At 39.3% G+C, this 12,411-nt stretch overlaps 1 protein-coding gene across 5 annotated transcripts in view; it reads right to left on the reverse strand.

The window, feature by feature from the left end:
* FMN1 (formin 1) overlaps window positions 1-12,411 on the reverse strand; it is a 434,649-nt gene that overhangs the window by 378,953 nt on the left and 43,285 nt on the right. Inside the window, exon 6 of one of the 5 annotated variants that reach the window (XM_054532546.1) lies at window positions 8,584-12,148. The exons of the other annotated variants lie outside the window; for them this stretch is intronic. Coding sequence (XP_054388521.1) covers window positions 12,105-12,148 — 44 coding nt within the window. The 3' untranslated portion in view covers window positions 8,584-12,104. Of the gene's footprint in view, window positions 1-8,583; window positions 12,149-12,411 lie in introns of those variants that run through there. 5 annotated transcript variants of the gene reach the window in all.

Here is a 12,411-nt window from a genome sequence, read left to right on the forward strand (position 1 = left end):
CCTTGAATTCAGATGCTAATGAAAATCTATTATAAAGTTTATGAAGGCCACCAGGCAATTGCTTATTGAGGAAGTTTCAAGGGTTTCAAAATAAATACCTAAATAGCTGTTGTTGGCCGGGCACGGTGGTGCACGCCTGTAATCTCAGCACTTTGGGAGGCCGAGGCAGGTGGATCACAAGGTCAGGAGATCCAGACTATCCAGGTTAACAAGGTGAAACCCAGTCTCTACTAAAAATACAAAAAATGAGCAGGGCGTGGACACACCTATAATCCCAACTACTCGGGCAGCTGAGGCAGGAGAATCGCTTGAATCTGGGAGGCGGAGGTTGCAGTAAGCTGAGATCGCGCCACTGCACTCCAGCCAGGGTGACAGAGCAAGACTCCATCTCTAAATAAATAAACAAATAAATACCTAAGTAGCTGTTGTTATTGAAACTCAATGTCACTAAAGATCCAAATAAGCTTTGTGTTACCTTTAAATTGGTAGTAGAACAGAATGTGGAAGAAAGGAAAGCACCAAAATTCAAGTCAGAAGATCCAGCATATTCCACCAATAGACAGTTACGATACTTCAGATGGAACCTCATTTTAATCATCTATAACATGAAGGCACAGAGCCAAGGGATCCTTTTCACCTTTACTATTTAATTATCATTTTAAGAGGCGACAAATACCAACTAAATCATATACTCCTATGTGGAGTGTGTAGAACTGCCACTGACATTTTTTAAAAAGATATGAAAAATTTCGAATGTCTTTAGGGTGTATGTTTCCAAAAATTTAAATTTCCTGAGGGAGAGATATTTTATTTTTTAAAATATGTTAACATATTTTCTCTCTCTAGGCAAAGTATATTTATTTCACTTTTTTAGGATTAAAAATAAATCCTGATGATGCAACTAAGCAGCAATATCCCTGAAAGAAAAGCAATTAACAACAAAGACAAATAAAATTTATTTTGTCCCTATGCAATTTTCCACCTATGGTTAAACACACACACACACACACACACACACACACACACACACACACACCTTACCCATTTATCCCCTTTAATTAAATTGAGAGCGGGAAACACATTCAACCATATGCTGCACTGCAGGTGATGAACAATTAAGAACTCTTCAAAAATAAAGTTACCCTTGAACTAATTTTAGTGGGTACATCAAAAAAGAAAACAAAGCAACCATTACAGAGCGTCTGAAGTTCAGATCCTATTTTGAAGGGGTCTGCTCTAATGGAAGAGCCACTGGGGCAAGGAACGACAGATTCCCCCATCTGATGTTGATTCATGACTCAGGTATCAGACACTACGATCAAGGCCACGTGCACACAGAGAAACATTATATGATTCCTGCCACCCAGGAGCTGGTGATCTAGTGTCAGACTCACATGTAAACAAATAATTACAACAATGTCAAGTGCTTTAAGATGGAAGAAGCACAAAGCAATATCTGGAATATAAAAAACGAAATGCTTAACTCTAACCAGAGAAGTTGGAGAGCTTTATGGAAAAAATGACATGTGTGCTAGGTCTTGACAGATGAGAAGTTTATCATGGAAACAGCATGTGCAAAGGCACAGAAGTAAAGGAAGGAAGGAAAAGGAAGGGGAAGAAAAGAAAGGTAGAATATAAATTTGAAATAATATTTTCCAATCTAATATGTATAAACTAGGATCTTATTTTAATTGTCATATTCCTAATTACTTGTGAGGCTAAGTATATTTTTATATACTCCATTCATCATTCAGACTTTCTTATAAGTGAATTGACTATCTCCTTTGCTCATTTTTTTCCTCCTGGGTAGTTTGCCTTTCTTTTATTAATTTATATGATTTCTTTACAAATGTTGGATGCTAATTATCAGTCATAACAGCTATAAATATCTTCTCCAAGCTTTTCTTCTTACTTTGTTAAATGAAGTCGAATGCTTTTCCTTTAATTTTATATTATTTTAATGTAGACAAATTCACCAGTAATCTTCATTATGTTTTGTGCTTTAAGAAACCCTTTCCTAATCCTTCCATATTTTCTTCTAAAAGCCGTTAAGTTTTCCTTTTCACATTTCAGTTCAAAATCCACTTGAAATAGATTTTGTGCATGGCATAAGGTACATCCAACTGTTTTTTCCCCCATATGGATAACTAATTGTCCTAGCATCATTCATCAAATAATTTATCCTCTCCCATTACAAATAATGGGAGCTGTTAGAGGTAACATAATGTCACCCATCACAGGTAGGATCCCCTGGAAAATAGACCCTGAAAAGAGATTCCATGCAGAAGGTTTAGTGGAGAGTGCTCTTTGGAGCAACACCTATGGGAAAGTGAGGGAAGCAGGATTGGAGAAGATGCAATTTTGACAGAGGCCTCAGGTGATAATGTAGGGAGCACGGAGACTGGGATGGCCCTTCAGAACTGCCCTACACAAGGCAATGGTGCTGAGCTTCCGTACTCTCACACACAGATAAGTCATTGGTCAGGCCTGCGCTTGAGGAGAAGGTGTAATCTTGGGAGTACCTACGCCCTTACAGCTGAGTACCTCCCCAGGAACTGCCCTCTGCAAATGACACTTCAGATGGAACCTCAAAATGGCAGAGGTAGCTCCCATTTGGAGAGGGCAGCTCCTGGGGAGGCACTCAGCTGTAAGCCTTTGGCTGGCAATGCCCCCAGCAGCGGAGAGAACAGGGTGTTAGTCTTGCAAGGGGGATCTGAGTGGCACACACAGCATACACTATACCATCTTGCTCATGTATCACTTTGACATTGTGATACATGGACTACTCTGTTTAGTACAACTCTTTTCCCCATGAAATAATTTTCAGATATGTTTCCATCCTGGTCACCAACACATAATCTAATCTGTCAATAATGCCCTTCAAATATGTACCTATAACTATACCAACAACTCCAGATTCATCAGACTCTATAAAGTACAATAGCACATTTTCTCCCTTGATAGGAATATCTATTTCTAATGTAGCCTGACTTTTTGTTTTCAACAGCTATACATTACCCAACTGGCTCAAAATCAATATGCTGTCAGCTAAAACAGAAACTGAGGTCCCTGATGTCCTTTACTTGTAAGTGGATAGTTTAATCTCAATGCAGGATTTTTCCATTATCCTCTTGAGTTTAATCTTGTTCCATTTAACTTAGGAAAATTTAACAAGCTGTGATTCTGTCACCTAACACCTCTCGCCGTTTCAATTTTTCTCTAAATTTGATACAGGATGCCAAAAAGCTGTTAAAAAAAAAATCCCATGAGGGCAGAGAGCAGCAGTGAGTCTTGTGGCATGCCAGTGATACCCTGACTTCTACTTCCACTCTTGGAAACCCATCCCATACCCATTCTGTAAAGATCTTGCTCTGCTAGGTAATATTAATAGCAGGAATTTTATCAGCATATTAATATAATGACTTATAGTGAGTTTTGTACATAGCTTTTGGAAACCAATCACATGACCTCAACTTATATTTGCATTATACACAAGTTTTCTAGTAACAGTGCTTACACAGAAGGGAAACTTCCATGGTGGGCATTAGGCACCCAGCAGGTGAGCCTTGCAGAACTCCCTGAATCACAGCCTACAAGAGTTACAGATCCCTGCCTGGCCTTCTAGTTCACCAGTGTGTTGGGCTATAAAATGTACCTTGGTTCAGACGTGCTGTCCTTTGATCATGGATAATGCAACACGGTTAATCTGTGACCAGTGAAATACATGAAACATTAAACCGCCTCTGGTTTCTGTTTCAAGTTTGATCACTTGACTGCCCCTCAGTAACTGGATTTTACAATGAAGTTAAGTCTCATTCAAAAACGTAAAGATGTCTGTTCTGGTAAAGCCAATCATATGTTGTAATGTTATTCCATTTAAAAGAACAGTTTCTTTGTTCAAAAAAGATTTGACTTTGAGTACCCAAGTTCCGTTTAATTCTACTCCCAACTCTGAGTACATTTAGATTCCCAAACCCATGCAGAGATGAATAGTTTCAAGGTTAGTTAAAAATAAAAAAAAAAAAAACCATTTTCTAGCAAAATAGGGTAACGGCATCTAACATCGATAATAATCATATAATATGGCATGAAACCAGTTTCATTGTTTAACATAGGAAAAATGTGAAAAATGTGTCCCTGTTACCAGTTTTCAGACTAAGTTCTCTCATCATTAATCCATCCATTTATTCATTCATTCAATAGAACACTTACTGAGTATATGTCATGGGTCAGTTTCAGTAACTGACCAAGGTATACAATGATGAATGTGATACCACTGCTATCTTTGAGGAGAGATTTTTAAAAACCAAAAATAAAGAGACATCTGTTTCCATTTTGAAGTGTTCTATCACTAGCAGAAACAGGTTCCAAATGAAGATGGGACACCAAGAACAAAGCAAGGCAAACCCATTTTATTCTGCTGGGTGGCATGTCAGCTGCAGGAATTCCCAATCATCCTGTCTGACTACTCCTAAGGACAAGTTGTCGCTTGCAGCCACTGCCTTATCACTGTAAGCTGGAAGGTTGTTTTTAATTAAAGTCAACAATCACAATTTTCTTAAAAGAATCAGTACCTGTTAATCTACTATTTATGAAACTGCGAAGCATGCATCCAAAGTAAAAGATAAGATCCTATATTCAAAAGCTTGATAAGAGTTAAAGATTAAGTTCTTTATCATAGAAGAATCACTGAGTTAATATTATAAAAATATAGATAAGAGGCAGATAATTGAGGTCCAAAACCTATTGCCTTGATAAAAATATGATATGGAAATCAGGAGGGACAAAATTTCTATTAGATGCAGAAATTGAGAACACTTTGAAGAGGGAAAATGTGACTTCACGTGATTCAGAAATGATTGGGAGGAAGAAAGGGGATCTTTGTTTTTCTTTTCTTTTGCTCTTTCATCCTTTAAGATTTCACATGGAAATGACATTAGTAGTCAGACATACCATTCCAATTCCTTTCTGACTTGATTTAATTTAGAAAATTTTAAAACCCTGATTTAATTCAAAGGCTACTGAGTGAGCCAGTTTGAAGCTAGACACTGTGGGGAGTACCTAAGAGGTATCCTATATGATCTCTGCCCTCAAGTTTTTTTATTAATGCAAATTAGGTAGAAATTCCAATATTAGGCCGGGCATGGTGGCTTACGCCTGTAATCCCAGCACATTGGGAGGCTGAGGTGGGTGGATCATGAGGTCAGGAGATCAAGACCATCCTAGCTAACACGGTGAAATGCCCATCTCTACTAAAAATGCAAAAAATTAGCCAGGCGTGGTGGTGGGCGCCTGTAGTCCCAGGCTACTCCGGAGGCTGAGGCAGGAGAATGGCATGAACCCGAGGGGAGGAACTTGCAGTGAGCCGAGATTGCACCACTGCACTCCAGCCTGGGCGACAAAGCAAGACTCCGTCTCAAAAAAAAAAAAACAAACAAAAGAAATCCAATATTAACCTACACAAAACAATAAGATATCAATAAAGATACTATATAAATAAGTGCCTTAAAAAACACAGAAGCAAATGTAGCAGCTTTAATCAAGAACAAATCAGGAAATCCACATAGAATAAACCACTCATTGTGAGCTATTCTTTGTAGCATCATTTCATCACTGGAAAATACCAAAAGGAGTGGGATTTTAAAATCCTTTCTGCCCCTATGAACCAGCAATGATGTGTAATTATAATAAAGCTAATTTTAAAAAGTGCTTTATGAACTATTTTCATTGATACTATTTCATTTGATTCTCAAAAAACCGCTATGAAATTTGACATAATTCCTTCCAGCAACTGCAATCAGGGGAGTAATAACAAGCTACAAAATCGGTATTTCACTGACTACCAATTTTGGTGCTTCCCTCTCCCCCACACCAGTTTCTCCTGAATCATTCTAGAAATCATGTGTGCTCATGGATGTAATCCTTCTTCCTCATCAGTGCTTTCATCTCTTGCTCCGGCTGCACAAGGTGCCTCTTGATGCTTCCAAAATGGTCACCAGGGCTGCTGTAGTCAAAGGTGCCAGATGTGTTGCCCAAGGCACAACTGCCTACCTCTCCCGCTTCTCCTTGGGATAAGACAAAATCTCATTCATTCAACCATCAATAAAACCACACGGGATAAAATCTAGTTCATTATGCCCTTTCACACCGTGCTTCCATAGCACCTCCAATAGGGACTCTGCTTCCCCAAGTCTGTACATCCTGTTATGCAGAACTTGCTTTCAATGTCCTAAAGAAATTTTAGTAACATTACTCTTTATATTTTCACACTGCTTTTTTTATGGCAGTCCTCTCTCCCTGTCTCCAGGCAAGAGTCCATGGGGCTGGCGCAACAGAAAATCTGGAGAACATACGTCATGCTATTTTCAGTGTTGTCCCTCCCTGTGGTAGCCGCTACCCTCGGATGTGGCTCAAATTCTTGCTTTCCTTAAGATGAGCTTTGTCCTGTGATGATCATCCCAGCACTCAAGCAGAAGACTCTGGACGGGTATGACTGTCAAATTATCCAGACATGCCCCGACAAGTCTGAATCCGAGGGAGAACATAGCTGAGGCCCAAGCTGCACACCTTTTTTACTCTCCACAATTCCTCTGGGCTCACCTGGAAACCAACAGCTTTACTCAGTCACAGGAGCACTTCTGGGTTCTCCTTCTAAACACAAAACTGAAACTAAAAACTTCAACGTTTTAGAAAAAATATGTGAAATCTGAATGAACTGATTTGTGACTTTATTGTGAATAAAATTGTATTACCATGAAATTTTTTTTTTGAAATGGAGTCTCTCTCTGTCACCCAGGCTGGAGTGCAGTGGCGTGATCTCGGCTCACTGTAACATCCTCCTCCCTGGTTCAAGTGATTCTCGTGCCTCAGCCTCCCGAGTAACTGGGAATATACCATGAATTATTAATACAAAAATCTGAATCTCAGTGTTTGAAGCCCTCACTCACTTGCTTAGCGTGAAACCCAGTCCTCAAGAGAGGAAGTCCCTACCTCTCTTGAACAGCTCTTCAACACTGAAAAATTGTTGGGCTTCTGATGATAAAGTTCTTTCATTTCTTTGTGCCAAAGCTCCTTATTCCTCAAGTGTAGGGGCCCTCCTAGGAGGATGAGGAAATGTTTGTCCACAGACATTCTGGCCCAGAAGTGTTCTCTCGTGGTACTTTTCCTTCAGTAGTTTGTTGTTCCTCCCTATTATCCAACATCCTTCCAGGACCCCTCAAATCCGTCTGTATCCTATACATCTCTGAATTCCAATTCTGACCTGATTTCAAGTTCTTTTCTATAAGGCTCTGAGCCCTTGTTTCAATGTACTGGAACAATCCATGACTGTGAAAAAAAAATTCCTAGAACCTTCCATGAGAGGGAATAAACTCCAGAACATGCCATGATAGGAGGCTGAGCTGCCGGGACACACAGAGGAACTCCAAGGGGATGGTATGACCTAATATCACAGCCCAGGGGCCACAAAGATACATTAGATATGGTCTGATTCCAATTTCAAAATTCTCTAACAGAAGTCACTATCCCTGTAAGTAATCAGAAAGCAAATACAGTGAGATCGGCACCACAGTCATTTATCTGCTCACAGCTATAAAGAGGAAGGGGGTGGGGCCGCAGTGGTATCTACCGTTTTCAAAAAGTGCTCTCTCTCAGGAGTCCCTAAGAAATAAAACAAAACAAGCGTGGCTCACCCCTGTAATCCCAGCACTTTGGAAGGCCAAGACGGGCAGATCACGAGGTCAGGAGTTCAAGACGAGCCTGGCCAACATGGTGAAATCCCATCCCTACTAAAAATACAAAAACTAGCCAGACGCACACCTGCAATCCCAGCTAGCTGGGAGGCTGAGGAAGGAGAATTCCTTGAACCTGGAAGGCGGAGGCTGCAGTGAGCCAAGATCGCGCCACTGTACTCTAGCCTGGGAAACAAGAGCGAGACTCTATCTCAAAAAAAAAAAAAAAAAAAAAAAGAAAACAAAATATATGCTTTCAATATTCAGTACTCTGCTTTATCAATTTGATATAATACTTGTAATCCAATTACAACCCGAAAAGGTTGTCTTTTTCTAATGTCCCAACCAATAATCCCATGAGGCAGAGTGTTGAGTTAACAAATATATCCAACGAATTAGTCTCTAAAATTTAATATCTATTTATTTTAAAAAATAGTTTTCTCTTTTACATTTATCAGTGGCTGTTACTTTTAATCATGGTGTTATTCTGCTATTTATACACATCTTTGGAATTATTTCGGAAGGCTGTGCATAGCCAAAGGCCACAGACTGCCACCCTTGCTTTATATCTTCTACTCTGAATCCAAAAATAGAGACAAGTGAAAAGCAATCCAGTGGAAGGTGTTTTCCTCAAAGCATAATTCAATCTTAATCTGGGGAAAAATGCACAGGCATAGAGCTGGCTTGGGATTTTAAAACATCAGATTTTGGCCATGGTCCCAGCCTTTAAATCACATTCCCCTTTAAAAAGCAAAACAAATGAGAAAAATACTCATTTATTTCATACAGAAACTGACCTTAAAATACAAATTGTTCATTAGTAGAACATTTATTTCGTATTTCACATGCCAGTGAGCTATTCTTAATTTGAGATAATTGGAAAAGGCACTCTTTAAAATTCTCTTTATGCTTTACACAAAAAGCAAGCAGGCACAATGGGATCTCAACCACTGTTAAATTTTAAGAGCTTTGTGTGTTGTTTTTTGAAAAAAAAAATACAGATATTGTTTCTGAATCCATGGACTAAAAATCATATTACCAGGACTTCTAATTCACTTTCTCTTTGTATGAACTTTTAACAATAAAAAGATGGTCGACCTAATCAAATTTAGAGGAGAAAGGTCACATGAGAAAGAAATAAAACACTGTAATAATCATTTAAGTATTAAGATTACCACTGTTCTATAACAAAACTTATACCACATAAACACACATTCTTCTTTCCCCTGTTGCTCATTTAAAATTCCATCCCATCTTTCACATCCATTTACTAATAAATGGGAGGGAAAAAACTGTAGCCACTACTTCCACTTCCTTATCACCTACTCATCTTCAGCCTCTTATAATCTACTCATAGATGTCATTCTACCGAAGTAACTCCCTCAAAGAGGGTTAGAAGCAACAGTATTTTCCTGTTCTTTATGGCATAATTCATCCCCATCATCCAGACTCCCATCAGCTCCTCCAGATCCACTCCCCATTTTTCTCAACCTGCTCTTGGCCCTGGAAGGCTGACCCCGTAGACCACAGCCCCTGGTTTGGCTCCTTTACACCCTGCTTTCTGGTTGGTTCAGTTAGAGGAGGTTTACAGGAAGTGGTTCAGAGGAGAGTGAGGCCAGGATATTTATCCCCACAGCTTCCTCTCCGCTGGGTGTCTCTACCACAAACCACTGTTCCTGACAGAGGGTCCCCTCCATTACCCTCTCTGGGCTCCAGTGACCACGCCTTCCCTTGTGCCTTCAGCCTTGCAGGTATCTGTTTCCTCTCAGGACTGTGAATAATCCAAGGGCCTCTCTGAATTGCCTTCTTCTGTTGGTTTCTGGATTATGCTCTATCCTCATCCTATCCCTAACTCCTGGACTAGTGCTTTTTGGGCGCAGCTTTTACAGCTCTCTAACAACCTACATTTCCCCTTGTAACAATGATGTATTCTCAATGCTAAAATTCTTGCCTCAAAGGACATGGGGAAAACATAGAAAAGTGTGGTTTAGCTATAATTGTACTCCTCACGCCCGACCCCACACACAAGCACTCTAGGTGGTGAATTTGTTTTTTTCTTAAAAAATAAAAGTAGTTAAATCACTCTTGAAGAATCATAAAAGTAACATATTCACTACAACCAGAGAAACAATATAAAAATATGTAAAGAGAAATAAAATTAATGCCTTTCTCCAACGCTTCCGCATCTTTCTCCTTCACTTCATTCCCCACCTCCACTGCCTTGACCCTCAATAAGGAATGTTAACAGCCTGGCCAGTGTTCTTCCACACCCATCTCCATGATATTCGAACCTGTACCAAACATATATATTTATATATCGGGAGGGGTGATAGTTGTTTTACAAAAACTGAGAGCATTTTATATATTATTTTATAACTCAAATAGATACAAATCTAGATCAGTACTCTGAACAGCCTCATAATATGACAGAGCATAAATGCACAATCATTTATTTAACCATTTCTCTAATGATGGACATTCAAATTTTTTCTAGCTATTTTTTGCCACTACAGACAATGCTGCAATAAACATCCTTATGCCTAATTTCTTATTGGTACATAAATTTATGTAGGCTAAATTCCTAAAAGTGGGATTGCCAGGTCATAGTTACACAGAGTTTTAATTGGGATCCTATTACTTTCTCAAAAGTGCACAGCAACATACTTTATGTCAACTTAATTCCTGTATTTGTTTTATATGGGTAGAATATGGCTGATGCAATTTTTGAGTCCTATTTTCCCTCTGAATTAATTTTAGATAATTTTCTATGTACTACATACTTTCTGTAGTAATCTTAAATGGCTGCATATATCTATTAATGTTGTGACGCTTCTTTACAATTTTATTGGAATTGCATCAAACCTTAATACTAATATGGGAAGAGTTTATATTTACTTCCCATAATGTATATCCACAGAGAAAATCAAAGCTTTGACAGTAGCATTAGGGGTTTACACATGTAAATAAAGTTTATTTCATGTATGCCTCTTAACTCTTAATAAGTTGACATTAATTACATATTTTCATGGGCACAAGAATTGATCAAGAGATTCTCAGTTCTCAATATCAGGAAGAACTATGACTGGAGCATATGCTTCCATCACCACATCAGTGACTTCAATCAAAGGAAAACAACCACAGGATTACTCAAGAGCACACTAAAGATTGGGCATTTCCCAAGTATGGTGAGCCAAGCTCCCTGTGATTCTTCTGGCACTAAAAGGGTTTACTTTGAATCAAAGGTAAATGAAAGCAAGCAAAACAGAAAGGAATCCTAGCACCAAGCCCCAAGGACACTGCTTTGCAGGCTAGCACAACTAGAGTTCCTCAAGGTTTGGGGGAAGACCGTACTCCACAAAGGCTTGGGAACATTCCACATCAGTCTCCATCCCCCAAATAAAATACTATAAAACCAATCTCCAGGTTGGTGGTGGGAGGAGGCAGGAGAAGAAAAACCTAACTACCAGTTCTTGTTAGTATACTCCCTATTTTATCACCACTATGTAAGAGATTCCCATGCATCATCCTTGAAATGAGAAGCTAAGAAATTACAAAGCCAGTAGAAGGTGCATCACTGGCCTCTGTGATATCCTTATGCTACATCCTGCATGAATGGTAATGTCAGCTTTAACTGTTTAGTCTTGTAACAAGGATAAGTGGGTTTCACTGGTTCCTGGGAATTACTACTTGCCTCTAACATTGAAGAGTCTTCCAACTGGAAACAGATCTGATGACTTTTGCCAGACTTAATCTCTTTCTTAAGCAGTTAATGAGAGCTTTCAATAATCTTAATGACATCACTTCAGTAAAAAAACCTAGATGTTATTTCCATAGGAAATAAATATCCACAGACCATAAACTTAATCTGGTTAATAGCTAACCTGGGAGAAAGGTGGGAGTTGGGTTCAGATAAAGGGACACTGTACTGTGATGGTAAATGAATTATTCACCCCTCTTTCTGGACTGCTGGGAACTCTCTGAGCCTTCTTCTGGGTTTAGGTGGGAAGAGAAATGAAGTGAAAGACAAAGGTAGCTGGAAGCAGGAAACTTCTCCCTGTATGGGCTTCCCAGCTGCAAGGAGTCACTGAAGGGTTCAGAATATAAAGAGGACTCATGGCGACAGGAAAGGGAAAATCAAGAGAGAAAAGGGAACTAGACAGAGGATACAAATCAAAGGTACTATCTGGGGAACTCCCTCCCTCATGCCTTTCAAAGTAGGGCCAATAGGAGGTAATGGCTGGAGGCCCTATAGGAAGTCTCCACGGTAGAGAAGTTACCCATATCAGAAAAAAAGCTCTTACCCACTTCTACTCTCCTTCTCTTTTCCAGCCTCTTCTTTTATAAGGTTAGAAGCACAGGAGATCCTTACAGTTCTTATGACTGGCTCCTGAAAGTGCTGCTGAAGTCCCAATGGAAGGCTGAGGCCAAAGTAAAGGGAATGTTGAGTGATTGCACAGAGAGGCCAAAGGAACATGTGATCATCCATTCAACTTGTCACTCAGTGGGCTCACGGTCAGTCTCCAACAGAAACTGAATGTGCTCTGTGTGCCTGCCTTGATCCAGATACACTGGAGCTTTTATGATATTTTTCAAATAGAAAAAGGGCAAAATAATAAGATAATCCTACATTGAAGAAAAAGAGGATTTACTAAAGAGCAATGTATTTAATGCACAGTTTCTG

The sequence above is a fragment of the Pongo abelii genome, chromosome 16 (assembly GCF_028885655.2).
Source record: "Pongo abelii isolate AG06213 chromosome 16, NHGRI_mPonAbe1-v2.0_pri, whole genome shotgun sequence".
Taxonomy (NCBI): Eukaryota; Metazoa; Chordata; class Mammalia; order Primates; family Hominidae; genus Pongo; species Pongo abelii.